Consider the following 15300-nt stretch of genomic DNA (forward strand, 5'->3'; position numbering starts at 1 on the left):
GAATATGAATGCGAGTGGCGAGTCTAAAAATAATAACTCTAGAAAATAAAATAACCCTTTCGCCAGAATGAATTCTATTACGTAAGAGAGACGAAGAAGAGTGAAGAAAATTCGGGCTAAAGGCGCTCTTCAACTTGTTCAAATCCCGAGAGAGAAACGAAATTCCTATTATAATTGGGTTGAAAAGAGAAGAAGAAACGCGCACGCGTCTCTACAGTTCAAAGTTCCTTTTTTTCCACCCCTTTTCCCGTATATATAGAGTGAAAAGACGCGAGGTCGGCCGTCTAAAGGAGGCCACTCTTAATGCCCCTTTTAACCAGAGCTCTGGTCTTAAAAATTAATCCACCACCACCGCAAAACCCACTGGAGAAAAATAAAAATTGCGAATTTCTTATTCCGAGTCAAAAGCGGCAACGGGCCGGTGGCTATACAATCTTAATCAGAACCTTAATTGGAGGAGGGCGCTAACAATTAGACACGCGTGGCATGGCCAACTAAGCTAGCTGCCCTAATAATAATAATAGTGCAGTTTGCGCGAGTGCATAAATGTCTTCTCTTCTTTAAAACTCAAAATTGGGGGGGCAAACTTTTAAAAGAAAAGAGGACTTTCACAGTCACTCTGGGAGAAGAAGAAGAAGAAGAAGCTCTAGAGCTCGACAAAATGTATCTCCTTCTTCCTCTTTCCCAGTCCATCGGTTTGCCAAAGATTTACTCTTAAGACCAAGACGAACCACGGCGTGGTCTAGCTTTTTTATACCGCCAAATCTTTTTGAAAACCTCGGGGATATCGTGCATTTTTTGCCGCCGTTGCGACCATCTTATGGGGGGGGAAGTATAGGGCTACGGGAAAGAAGAAAAAAACGGGGAGGATTATCGGTTGGGTGGGGGGGGCGTGGGTGGTTCTTCGCGGAGTTTATCCCTTTTTTCCAGTCGAAATAAAAACGATCTGGCGGTGGTGGACGCGTTCGTCCGAAAGATATAAAAACCCCGACGACGTCAAAGGGACTTCTTTTTCTGCCACCAAAAACGAACGAACGCCAAGAAGGGAAATATATTAAAAATTTAACTTTCTTCAGCGCTCTAACCTATCCTATCCTATCCTTGGGACTCGTACCAGAATAAAACCAGCGGCGTTATTGCCAGGGTCTGAAAGTTTTAAATCGAGTGTTTTTATATCGTTTCAGATTATAGTCATCTGGTGTAGCGATACGCCACCTCCCAGCTCTACTAGATGGCCTTCCACTTTAGTGCCAGTTAACGTTATCCAACCTCAACAGAAGGTAAATACCACCACCAACTCCCCCAGAATTCGGGCTCTTAAAAACAATCGTTGCGTTGCCACCATAATTCGAGCAACGCCTTGTTAAGGTTAGCCGTCCTAAAACTATAGCTGATCTGCTAGATGGTCAAGCATAGCAGAAATAAAATAAGGAACTAGAAGTAAAGTGCTCTAGCATTGGGTAATAGATCCTGGCAGTAGTGAACAAATTTGAGGACTTTATGCCACTTCCATCGCGCCTACACTTGCGAGCGTCTCAGGTTTTGTAGGGAAAATTCACGAACCGCTACCAGAGGGCCAACTGTTGGTGTCTTATCAAGAATATTCACTTTCGCCGAGTAAGGTATTTGGTTAGCTCGATACTTCTAATCCCTTATCTTACTTCTGAGCATAGGTATAGTTGTAGGCCGACGACTAATTTAGGCAAACGAGCTGAGCCAAGTATCATTTTTCTCGGACTATGCAGGAGCAGGCAGCCGAGCGCGTTTTCCATTATTTCTTTTCTTAATAGACAATCAACGCGAGGTTCCAACCGCATCCTCTCATTCAAACGGACGCCATCCTCAGTTTAGACGAGGACGCCGTCTTAACGACGGAAGAGGTAACATTTTCCCCCTAATCATAATAATAATAACGAGGAGCTCTTTTGGGAGAAGGAGGGGGGTGTTTACCAGGAGAGAGAGAGAGAGCTCTTTCCCTTTTAATGGAGTCCGGGGTTTCCTCTTTCGTTGAAATAGAAATTTCATACGCGGTGCTTGGTGTCGTTTATCCCCCCACTTTAGGTAGACTTTGCTTTCAAAGTTTGGCTCTCGTTTCCCGAGAGGATCGTCGGTTACCCAGCCAGGTCGCATTTTTGGGACGATAGCAAGTCTTGTTGGGGTTACACGTCAAAATGGACCAACGATTACTCCTTGGTTCTAACGGGAGCCGCCTTCATTCATAGGTAAGTACCACCCCCGGTTTAAAGGCTCCATTTTCAGTTAACGTATCTTCGCGTCATAAACTGATTGTACCGTTGGTTAACGCGCTTAGTGACTAAGACTTAATTCCTTGGTATATCCCATAATGTTTGGCAGGTATTACAGCTACCTGTACACCCACTACCTAAACGAATTAGTGCGCAAAACGGTGGAGCAAAGCCAGAACTGCGAAGATATCCTGATGAATTTTCTAGTCAGTCACGTGACGAAATTACCGCCAATCAAAGTGACGCAGCGCAAGCAATACAAAGAGAGTATGTTGCCGGGGGGCAAGACGTACCCCAGCCCCTGGAACGACCCCGACCACTTCGCGCAGCGACAACAGTGCGTGAACATTTTCGCCAACGCGTTCGGCTACATGCCCTTACTAAGGTCCAACATGAGGTTGGATCCCGTACTATTTAAAGACCCCGTTTCCAATTTCCGCAAAAGGTACCGGAAGTTAGAACTCGTGGGCGGAGGAAGATAGTGATTAAACGAAAGAATTTTCAAAACGAAAAAAAAAAAAATATATCAATTACCAATTCAAAAGGTCAAAGTTCGCGCTGAAGAATTTTTTCGGAAAAAAATAAGAAGTTATCGAGCTACTAAGAAACTAAAAACTAAATATAATTATTGAAATTTTGCGAAGGGTGCTGACGATGGAGCCGTGTACAGTGTATATTTTGATGACAAAAATGTTTTAATAATAATAATCATATATTAAATACTATATAAAAAAACGTGTCGCGTTAAGTTATATATACATAATATACTTTCGATTCAAAGACGCCAAAAAAGACGCGTCTCGGAGAAGAAAAAACAAAAGGTAATTTTTTTTTGATAGGGGTCATTTTTTTTTCCAATTTCAAAGTCTACTACATTCCCCCCCCCCCCCTTTAACGAGCGTTATTAATTGAACTGCCAGTTAATTAAATTATCCGTGGCTTATTTATTACGATGGCTAAAATACGCCCCCAACCCAAATATTAAGATTTGTCAAAAATTAAACGTTTCAGGTTAATTTGCATTTAGTTCAAATCGGCTGACTGATGAGTGGAATTACGAAATTCTGGCGAGCTGAATCGATTAATTGCAAATTAACTGGAAAATTGAATATATTTCAACAGCCATAATAGATTATTTGAAAACTACGGTCAGTCATTTTCCACGGTAAATTAAATTTCCCATAATTCCGCTTATTTTTATTCGCCCGTTCATCTAGCCCAATTTACTACAACTACGACATAGGCGGAAATTAAAAACACTAAATCTTCTTAATTTTTAACGACTCTAAAACGCGTCCATTAATAGGCCTAAAACGATTAACTAGTCTATTATAATTAAAAAACAGCCTTTCCTCCTCCTAATCCCAAATTTTCGAGACATCTTCCGCATCTTTCGAATTACACCCAATCACGTGGCGCGCTTTTTAAACCCCGATATACCCAACACAGACAAATTCGCGTTTTAATATATATACATACATATATATGCTAAGAAAAAATATATACGAAAGAAGAAAAGGCTAATCGCTCATTTTATAGGCATTGTAATACAACTAATTAAAAAAGTCTTAATTATTATAATTATTTCCCCAAATTTAATAATAATTTAAAAAAAAAGCTATAAGCCAAAGTATAGAGAGAGAAAGAAAGAGAGAGGGCGATTGATGTCCTAATTTAAATATCTCCTTTATTATCTTATTCGATTTAGTTTAATTAATATTAATTTTGAAATAAAAAATTTAAGCACTTCAGGCGAGTAAACATGACCCCCGAATAGCCACGCTACAAACCAACCAGCGATAGTCTACCTGCCCTCTAATTACGTCTAAAAATTGGCCAACTAAACAGTAAAACAGGCAGCTAATGGTGGACTTGTACGACAAACGAGGCCGAAATACCCGAAACAATTTGATTCCTTTCTTTTATATCTGGGAAGAATAGCGAACGGGTTAAAGGTCAGAGAGAGAGAGAGAGAGAGAGAGAGAGAGAGAGAGAGAGAGAGAGAGAGAGAGAGAGAGAGAGAGAGAGAGAGAGAGAGAGAGAGAGAGAGAGAGAGAGAGACGGCCGAAATAAATACGCTCTTCATCCCATTCTCCGAATTCAACGCTTTCAAATCTACGTTAAACGCTCGGGAGTTTAAACTAATTCCGAGTCTGATACGAAAGGGACTTTTGAGAGCGTGGCCGGGTCTCTTAATCATTGGCCAAGCTATACCAGGACGCGCGTCGCGTCGCGTCGCGGTGGTAAATCCCTCAGGACAGTGCAGCTACCCAAATAAATGAAGCAAGCAAAACTCTCGGACTCGGATTTAATTGTTTGTTTACTTAATTAGAGGGGTGTTTGGGAAAGCGCGACTGGCAATAGATAAGGGGCAATACCCCTTTTTCAAAAAAGACACCGTTTATTCTGGCAGTTATCGGGCCTGTCGAAATTAAACCGACATCCAGAGCCGCCCTAATAGAGAGACTAGGCGGAGGTGGACATTTTGTCGGACGAGTGAGTGGTCACGCTGGTTGGTATAGTGTTAGAGTGCCTGGCTACTAGCGCCACCCCTTAATGGCGGCCAAAGCAAAGACTGCCAAAGAGTGGCTTCCTTCAAAGTTGGACGCCATTAAATTGTGCCCCTTCACTTCATAGAGCCAAGATGTTAAAGATTCAAAAACTAAAAGTCAATAAATATTTACGTCAAGCAAAGCTAAATCCCTTAAACAGAAAGATTAAATAGAGGCAATAAATATCGAGAAAACATTTTCCGTCCCTCTAAGAAGCTACCTTTAAAAGGCGTCTTATAATTTCCTTTTAATCTATTTCTGGCTTTTAGGCGCGAAGACACCTTAACTTTTTTGCCAATCCCTAATTCCCTACACGTAAATATACGGAATAATAATAAATTTTAAAAGTTTAGTTGTGCCATAAAATTCAACTGGTTCCAATAGTCGTCGTTCCTCAAAGAAAAAAAATCACACTAATTAAAATGGAAAAATATATTAATTGGGGATAATTTCCTTATAAGAGAGAAAACAATTTATTATAATATTTAAATGTTAAAAGGTTTATAACTAAATGAAGGTGGGCTCGATTGAAATAATTTCGCGTAACGCGGCGGCTTAATACGTGAACACGTTGGTTACTAAAACGAGAAAACATTTTGAGTGTTTTTTCCATTTTTTTAACTTGATTGCCTGTGATATTTCTTTTTCTAGAGTTTATAGGGGAAATTGAGCGGATACATATAATTTATAATTAGCGCTATCATTCATTAAGTAATTAATTAATTATCGTATAATACCCAATCGCGTTGAAATTCCTAAAATCCCCTTAATTAAACGTGGTAGAACTAATTATTAATTCGTAACATTTTAAATTCTCAAAGCAATACGGTTACAATTCAAAACGTCAAAAAAAGTAAGAGAATAATTATTATCATATTAACAACCAATTATATAACCCCCCCCCCCAACCTAACCCCCAACCCCCCTTGGACGAGAAGAGAGAGAGAGAAAAAAATACATTCTTTGTGATACCGTAATTAAAAAAAAAAATAAATATATAGGAAAAATATTGTAAAATGAGCTTGATCATATTTGCATATCAAGACGATTCGGTTTCAATATATGGTAATACGTTTTATAATGTTCGAGAATAAAAAATGTATAATTATATTTTATATTGGTAAGAGCTGGGAGTTTGGTGGCTAATTATCATTTATAATTACTCTCCTTTCAAAATTTGGGTTTTTCAGTTTAGGGGCGGGGCTTTGGGGTTTAAAACCCCACTTCTATAGCGTCATACTTTAAATTAAAAAGACTTCAACGTATTCAAACTCCCGGCTCTTGTCTTACGTAAGTAAGTAAGTGGTGGCCACGATTCTCATCCAGTTATATAATTTGATCCCCGAGTTTTAATTACTTTCTCTTCCACAAAAATAGAAACGATATTGAACAATCGATTTTATAAAATAATAAAATGAAAAATAACAAAAAAAAATTAATAAATATAAAGAAAAATCACGGAAAAAATAATAATTATTAGCGAACCTATTATATAAGCGTCAAATTTTTTATCGAATCCGTTTGTAAGTTAAATTGAAAAAAAAAGGCCCTCTGGTGTATAAACAAAACTAACAAATATTATTCCAAACTAGTTGATTGAAAAAAAAAATGAATAATATTACAGAGCTCTTGATCATTGTCCATGTACAGTTGTTATCTTGCTGATGAAAAGTGGTAATACAAAATGTTATTTTTATAGACTTCTGAATAAAGAGTGTTTTGTGAATATTTACGACTTTGTTATAACCTTTCACTCTCCCTTTAAAATAACAGGGTTCATACAACTCTCGGAAAACAAATTTCCATGAGGTTTTTCCCCATTTACTTCCCTGAATTTTCCAGGTTTTTCCCGTATATGGAGTATCCTATGGAGCAAATGCTAACCAAGGAGGGAGGGGGGCAAATATGACTATTACATAATCAAAGAACATCCCCGTACCTTTAGTAGAACCAGAGTTATGAGCCTCCAAAGTACAGTGTAATGTTAATCCTATGGAGGGTTGTTTGTTTACGAACATTTTACTTAATTACTCGGCCCCTGTTTGACGCAAATTTCCCTGATTTCCCCGAATTTTACTAAAAATTCGAAATTTCCCTGAGCTTTCCCTGAGGTTTTTGTCAACTATTTATTTCCCTGATTTTTCCAGGTTTGTACGAACCCTGAATAATAATACGCCAACCTCAGTCTAAATTTAGCCTTTAAAACGTTTCATTTTTTTAAAATTAAATATAGGTATCTGTATATATTCTTTGAATTTGTAAGTAGAGCCGCGGCGTTCGATGGAGCGGAATCGAAAGATAGAAATAAATTAATTCCCCAAAGAGACGTTCCTGCAGATACAAACCTTAAAGCTTAACCAAGTGGCAAAAGAATTTCCGTTTTTCCCAATTTCAAGTCCCTATATACGTAAGAACGTTTCCCCATCCTCTCCCCCTCCCCCCTGGTCGCGTAGACAACTAAAATCGATCAAAGTGACGTCACGATGGGAAAAAAGGCCTACGTCCGAGGAGCGTGATCTCCTCTGGATCCTCCTCAAATCGCATTAAGAATGAAGAAAAAAGGGAATATTTTACTCTTAATCTTTCTACATCCGTGTTCATCGAATTTTTCCCTACTTCCCTACCCCCTACCCACCCCAACCCCTTCGCCGAGGTCTCACTGCGGACTCTTTTACTTTGTACCTCCATAGACTAAGGACACTCCTAAGGACGGGAAGCAGTTTAAAGGTTACGAGAAAAGTTTATTTCCAGATGAGAGGTTGGACTTCAGTATCCAGTCTAGGTACTAGTACGATTAGGCAGGCTATGATCGCTTCCACCCTTCTCGATCTTACGTGATTGAATTTCAGCTCCAAGAAAAGAGAAGAAGAAGAAGAGGGGGTCGGGGGATGGTGGGGGTTTCCCCCTTTTTTCCTTCTATACCGTAATCTGATTATCTTCTACGTCCTTTCAACAATTTGATAAAAAGCTATCGGAGGGGGAAACCTTACCAATTTCTATTCGGGGGGAAAGGTAGGGGGGGAGAAGGCGATCGAGTTACTTTAGTCTATAATTGTCTACTTTTATCAGAAGATCGGTCGCCCCCCCCCCCCGGAATCCGTAGAATCCTTTAGAAAAATTGAGGTGGTTTGGATTTCAGTGGCAAACTATCTGTTCCTCGGATCTCTCTATAGAGTCCGAAAAGGATCCTTGGAAAGCCGCTGCTGTTTATATTTCTAAGAGAGCCCGACCATCTAACAAGGACGCTGTTCCGAACCTCAATAGGTTGACTAAAGGCCTATTCAGACGATACAACTTTTTGACTCATTTTGAAGAGTCAACTTGTAAACTAGTTGGGTGGTATGAATTAAGAGAAGTTGCACAAGTTGAATCACAAAATTATAAATTGATTTCTGACCAATTTTTGCTTACTCATCTAGTTGAGTCAAAAGTTGTATCGCCTGAAAAGGCCTTTAGAAACGCTCATTACGCCAAGAATCAATTATTAAATCGATTACGTCATCCGAAATATCGCGACCACAACGATTAACTATTTCCCAGGCTTCTAATAATAATTATTTTTTCTAAATTATAAAACGAGTAAGTCCACTCGCTACTTGACGAAGTGTATCGTGTCTCTTAACTATAATAACGCGGAGTTTCTAGTTTGAAACAGAACGGAAGGCCTATTAAGATTCCGTCGTTCTAATTTAACTCCCCCCCCCCCCGTTTATTTATCGAAAGCGGGCTTTAATAATAATAATACGCATGCAGCTCGGGCTCCCAATATGAGATTGTACAACACACCGCCAGCGAGCGGGGCAGGCGGGGGTTTGGGCCGAATCAGCATAATGGGGCGCCTTTCCCGCGCAATTATCAAATCCTCCATTGAGGAAAAGCAGCAACACTCTCCCCCCTTCCCCCAAACGCCGCGTTAAATGACGTTATTCAATAATGTTTAGTATAGGTAGTAGTTGCCGATTAATTTACGTCTTCCCCGAGCTTTCCGGAAGCAGCAATTCGCCGCGGCCAAACCGATAATTACAACCCTTTCCCCCAACACCCCCGCTCCCCAATTCACTTCCAAGGTAGAATAGCAAAAACAGTATCATTATCTTGCTACAAGTTCATTTTTTAAGTCATTTAGTTGGTAAACGCGTCAAAACATATCCATTTAAAGGCATTAAGTGGCGCGCCACGATGGTCCCTTGACGACTACGCCATGGCCTAATGCCGGTAAAGGTTAATGCTATAATAATAACCTTCGACCTAGAAACCTTTGGGCTTCTATCTTAGTCATTTAGTCGGTAAACGCGTCAAAATATATCAGAAACTGTGATATTTAAAGGCATTAAGTGGCGCGCCACGATGGTCTTTTGACGACTACGCCATGGCCTAATGCCCCTAAAGGTCAATGCTAACCTTGGACCTAGAAACCTTTGGGCTTGTAGCTTAGTGCGGGTTTAGGGAGTATGGGTCGCGTAAGTTATTGAGGGTGTAAGGCGCGGCGCAATGATAAATAGTACTTACATTAAGGAGAGAGACTCGAAGGATCTAGATGATTCGTAGTCCGATAACTCGTGGAAAATTCCAAAGTCGAGACTAAAGACGGCGAGAAATCCATGCACTTTTAAGAATTGTCGGCGAACATCATCGCAGTATCGCGTCGTTCCAGCCATCATCCCACCAGTACCGAGTGGTCTCCAGGTTCCAGTAGCCAAAAATGGTCCTTCAGACATCATCCAGTTAAGGACCTAAAAACAAAATAAATATTTTAACGACTTTGAGTTTTTTCGTTCTTTCTGGGGAAAAAAGTATTTTTTGAGCTAAAGAAATGTCTGAAACATTTTGAGGAATGTTTTAAAGTCGGGAGAGTAACTTGTTTATAAAGCGCTCGTTCCTTTGGCGAGGATTAATCAATCACGATTGAGGAAAAAACAATAAGTTATTGTTTGGGGGGGAAACGAAATTAGATTTTCGGGGCGGAAAAAGCTTATGAATTTGGGTCTACAAGGCCCCCCCCCCAAACCTAAATTCTGATTCTCCATCCATCATTGGGGGGCCAAAAGGAATTGAAGTTTAGCCCCGATGTTTAAATAACTTCCGATCCCGAAGCCGTCCAAGCGGACACAGCCTGCGCCTTTTCTTTCCAATCACGTAACTGAATTCTTTTTCTTGAATCCCTTCACCATCTTTCGGTAAAAAACAAATCGATCCCCCCAAAAAAAGAAAATAAATCTACGGGATAGTTTATACAACAATTTCCAATTGTTTTCACTCGGATTCTTCAATCCAAACTTCTAACCTAACCACCCCCCTGACCACCTCCGTCCGATATTGGGAAGGCCAACAACGATAAACGCGTCTGGCCAAAAGATTTCAAGCGCCGAGTTCCTATAAACACCACCAACGGTTTTTGGGTCCTAAAAGACTATAGAATGCGGATTGAATATTTTGCTTCCGACAATCGCGAGACCTGGTCATCATCGCCGAATAGGCAAGGCGCGCTTTGGATTGGTCAGCGAATGAAATTCATGGCGTAAAGGGTACTAGATACTACGTAAAAGTGGCTTCAAGAAGGGGGGGGACAATGGGTCAAACAAACAATCACCGATGGTATGGTAAGGCCATCTCTATAATAAACTCTTAAATCCAACCATGGAGCGTCTCTATCTATCCAGACGAAAACATTAATTGGAGAGGCAATATTTCTTAAGCGTTGGTACATGTCATCGAGATAACTTGCATAATAAATAATTTTAAAAACAAAAGCGGGTAAAGGAAGGTGGCTTGAAAAAGCTCCAGGTTTCCAGTCCAGCCTGGGCGCTCAACGAAAATCTGAGAGTGGCATGCAGCAACTAGAGGGGGAGGGGGAGGGCAAAGTCGCTTCAACAAACTTTAGGATAAAAAGGGGGGAAGGCAAAGGGATGAACGTCATTATTCAACTAATTATATAAAAGCCTTAACTGTTGACGACGCCATACCCCCCCACCCCCCAAGGGCTACCTATAAAGTTCCTCCTCCTTTTTGCAAAGGCCCAATGACCAACCAACACCACCGGCAACAGACAGAGTGGGGGTGGAATCGAGCCTGCCAGGGGAAGGGGTTAATTTGCGGATTACTTCATTAATTACTTTGTCCCCGAATTTATAGCTTGGTCCTAGACAGGATTTAAAGTGACGCTGAAACCAATGTTGACAATCTACGGGTTAGGCATCAATAGGGTGACTATAAATAACCAAAATTGGTAGATAATACCATCAAGTGCTAATCTCGGTGTCCCATTTATTCTCCAAAATGACGCAACGTGATTCAGCCTCAACCAGAGGAGAAAATGGAATAGAAGGCATTTAAAAATGAAGAGTTTCGGCTTCCCTTTGAAGAGAGCTTCTAACCTCCTAGGGTTTCCAAGCTTCAACAAGGTAGAAAGGTAGCCTAACTAATAGGGGGGGGGGCTCAAACTCCGCGGCAATGACCGAACGATGTTTGAAAAACTTGGACAACTATATAATATCTCTGTTCTGCAGGCTAGCTAGCTAGGGATCCTAGTTTAATAATAATGATAGCGAGATCCTATGACGTATCGTCGAGGACATCGTAGGACAGTAACCAAGTTTTAGCTTCACCACGGCTGGACAGACCTCGCGCACTAATTAGTGAGAATATTATATTAGCTATCACTTGCGAGGAACTATTTATTTGGAGCTGTCCTTTGGTGGAACTTATTGGAAAAAGCTTAGCTTCGTCGCGTACAAGTATCGTCAACTAAAATAAACTATTTCGCGTTAATTTCTTTCTATTTTTAATGATAGAAACTCAAGAGCGGTAATTAATTAACTGGAGATATTCGTAGCGAGTGTTAATCCAACCACCACAACTCAAGGCGCTGCGAAATTGCAGCCGAGGCTTAACATATCGAGACTAAACGGGGAAAATTTACTATTTCCATGGCTTGGGGATTTTGAAAATTATTTGGATTAAAAAATATTTGGGATTTATGAAAATTTTTGGATTAAAAAATATTTGGGATTTTGAAAATTATTTGGATTAAAAAATATTTGGGATTTTGAAAATTATTTGGATTAAAAAATATTTGGGATTTTGAAAATTATTTGGATTAAAAATATTTGGGATTTTGAAAATTATTTGGATTAAAAATATTTGGGATTTTGAAAATTATTTGGATTAAAAATATTTGGGATTTTGAAAATTATTTGGATTAAAAAACTTAAAAATAATGACCATTTTGAATTTTAATCGGGATCCCCCATCCATTACCGGCACCTACGCGTAGGACCCGACCCAGAGCGAATACTACAACTTCCGCCGGCTATTATCTCTATTCCCCGCACCCCACCATTTTGCCCTCCCGAGTCGAGCACGCGTTAAGCCTAATTCCCCTCGCTAACCCTAATTAGGTACTAAACAACTTGCCGAAAAGAAGAACTTACAGGAAAACTTTCATCCCAAAATTGTTTGAATCCTTGGCTCCTCGATCTTAGCAAAGTTTTGATCACAAAATTAATTCACTTCGGCCTAATTTCAATTATTTAAATCCGACTTTAAATTAACAATAACTCATCGACATAAGCGATTAGCTTGCGTCAATCAAAACTGAAAAATGGCTGCCGGTCGGAGGGTTTGGAGAACAAGGGAGGGGACGATAGAGGAGGGGAAGGAAAAAAGTTGCGTATTTGGAACTCTATACGGGATGGCGCTAAGCCTATTTCGGCGGGCTTTTTAAAAAGCGTAAAGGCGGAATTCAAAAACGTTTTGAATTAAAGCGTTGAGACTTACAATTTACTTAACACAGAGATTAATTATAATTGTAATACATTATATTTTAAATAATAATCTAATGGGAAAGTATTAAAATTGTCATTTTAAACGCGTTTCATTTAAATTTGACGTTTTGACGCGAGTCAAACTTTGAGAAACGACATTACAATGCAATTTTATGACAGAAATATAGGATATTTTAGTACCTTTCATGAAATTATAGGAACAGTTCAAAAATATAGGATTTTACAGTAATTATAGGAGCTCTGGTTCCCTGATCTACCGTTAATTTATCTTCTCCGCCTTCACGACGCAGTTTTTGCCCCTGTTTTAGAGCAGACAAGGCCCAGGCCAGCCAAGAAAGGAAGGATGTAAACACATACATATAGGAGTGGAATCACTTTTTAGGCTTAAACGGTTGTTGGAATTTAATATTGATTAAATATTATAATTTAAGGGTATCACATCTAGGCCAATAGCGTTTAAATTAGCCTATACACACGGAAGTGTCACGAATAATTATTCAAATTCCAGCCTGAAATATCCACACAGAGAGTCGCTGGAAAGAATTTTAATTGTCTAAAGCCAATTTGGCCGTAGCCGCGAACCGTCTGTAAATTAATCTAAAACTTAGTGGCAACATCAGTTCAGACAGTAGAATTTGAAATATTCCTCATTTGAAAATAAAGAATAATATTTACAATGTACTCGCGTAGGCGTACAGGACACAATGGTTTATTTGGAAGGAAGGTGATTAATGGAGGACATTTGAATGGGCCTTGGGAGGGGCCGGAGATAAAGCTACTCGCGACGGGAGTCATTCGTATAAATTTGCGTAATCAAATTCCCCAAGGGATATTTCAAAGGAATTTATAACGTCTAATGATTTAATAGGAGTTGAAATATCAAAAGTCTTCCAAGAGACTCTTCTCCGTCTCAGCTCAGAGCGGGGACTGGCTTCTCTTACCAACATTATAGCCATACATTACGAGGGAATACTTGGGAAATTCAAACAATGCCGCTCGCTTAATCTATTAGGCCAAATTATCATCTTGAAGTCGGTGGCCGCGCCACTAAATTATCCAAAGATTCGCGTCAGCATATTTTAAAACATTCGAATAAATAAATATCATTTTAGATAACGTTTCCATTCCCGAATAAAATTCTTTACTTTGATTTTAATTTTATTCCGGCAAAGCGACAACAAATGTAAACTCGATGCAAGACGATGAGTAAGGGCAGAAGTATAAGATAAAAGACCTTAGAAGTATCGAGCTAACCAAATTCTTCACTTGGCGAATATTCTTGAAAACACACCTTTATCTTACTTCTGGTAAGGGATATAGATCAGGGGACAATTTGGGAAAATAGGCCGCCGCGCAATTTGGGAAAATATCATGGGGGGGGGGCATATTTTGAATTCGAGAAAAACCCTCTTAATCCGATATAGCCTGCAATATCAATTTTCAAAGCACGATCGCCGACTAAATTCATTATCGCCCGCCATATTTGTCAAAGATTGGGGGGGGGGGTTGGAGAAGAGTCCATTTAAACTAGGTTTCGTTTGCGTGGTCACGTTCAACGTCAAGATTTCATCAGCACCGCCGAAGTGATGCAAAAACCTATTCTTTTTTGGAAGAGGGGCGCAGGGGGGGCAGCTTCCCCAGGTTGATATCATCTTGAAATTGATTGTATGCCCGGCCTGGTGAAGGAACCCCCGCAAACATAATCTAGGTAATTTATGCCGACACACGTCCATCTTCTCGGAGGATCGAATATTGCATTTTCTCCTCGTATGGGTAAAAAAGGGATGGATCACGCCATTTCAATTCCCCCCCCCCCAATAGAGTACCGTGAACCTACGAACCCCCCCCCCCCGTATGAAATTCCCCGACTTTTCTTAGGTACCTTTTAATGTTGGGTTAATCGATTTAATCCTTTTTAAGAAAACTCATTACTGAAAAATCCCTCGGAAACGAAAAGAAGGGAAGGGAAGGGATAGCTTGGATAATTTAGCGACCATCTTTTATCCCAATGTTTATTTTACGTATACCGGGGGTGGGTGCGAAGGGGTCTCGTTAGGCGATCATCTCGATGACCCCAACTCGCCTTAAAAACGCCCTTACCCGATTGATTACACTTTTTGATACGCTGTAGAGATGGAGAGAGGGAAGAGTTAACGTTATAAAAACATTGACTCTGACCAGGGCCTCGAGAACACTTCCTAAGATTCATTACGTTTTTGAGCAACTCTCGGTAACTTAAACCACTATCTTTTACCTATGGCAGAAGTAACCATAGTTAAAGGGTACTTAAGAGTCCACGCGTATTCGAGTGTTTTAAAAGAACGATCAAATACGTTAAAAAGAATTTTATCTTTCAATTTTGCCAAAGAATCTAAAGTTGCTAATGATTTTATTGCTGGTAATGGTTTCTCTTTGCAATAACCTAATATTTGTTAGCGCATTTAGGTTAGGGAAACTTCGAGAAAGTCGCGTGAAGACATTCATTAATGGAAGAAAAGAAACGAAGTATCAAAGTTGTACCGCGGAAGACTTAAGGTCTAATAATGTACTCTGAGCAAACGAAATCCACCATCAGCGCATGGAAGAACCCACCTACTGCATTCTTGCTTACCCAATACGCGGATGGGGGACAAATTGGACTATAACATACTCAAAGGACATCCGCGTATCTCTAGTAGAAAAAGAGTTACGAGCCTGCAAAGTATATTTTCATAAATC

At 39.9% G+C, this 15300-nt stretch overlaps 1 protein-coding gene and 1 long non-coding RNA gene across 2 annotated transcripts in view; one reads left to right on the forward strand and one right to left on the reverse strand.

The window, feature by feature from the left end:
- ttv (exostosin glycosyltransferase 1 ttv) overlaps window positions 1-6526 on the forward strand; it is a 105957-nt gene extending 99431 nt beyond the window's left edge. Inside the window, exons 5-8 of the mRNA XM_089841891.1 lie at window positions 1185-1280; window positions 1791-1880; window positions 2062-2222; window positions 2356-6526. Of these exons, the coding sequence (XP_089698017.1) occupies window positions 1185-1280; window positions 1791-1880; window positions 2062-2222; window positions 2356-2728 (720 nt within the window). The 3' untranslated portion in view covers window positions 2729-6526. The remainder of the gene's footprint in view (window positions 1-1184; window positions 1281-1790; window positions 1881-2061; window positions 2223-2355) is intronic.
- LOC149718047 (uncharacterized) overlaps window positions 1-12272 on the reverse strand; it is a 128350-nt gene extending 116078 nt beyond the window's left edge. Inside the window, exon 1 of the long non-coding RNA XR_016368411.1 lies at window positions 12229-12272. This is a non-coding gene — a long non-coding RNA (uncharacterized LOC149718047). The remainder of the gene's footprint in view (window positions 1-12228) is intronic.
- Between the last annotated feature and the right edge of the window lie 3028 nt (window positions 12273-15300).

This window comes from Phalangium opilio, unplaced genomic scaffold (genome assembly GCF_054372755.1).
Source record: "Phalangium opilio isolate 3A_F unplaced genomic scaffold, DU_Popi_V2 ptg000003l_1, whole genome shotgun sequence".
Lineage (NCBI taxonomy): Eukaryota > Metazoa > Arthropoda > Arachnida > Opiliones > Phalangiidae > Phalangium > Phalangium opilio.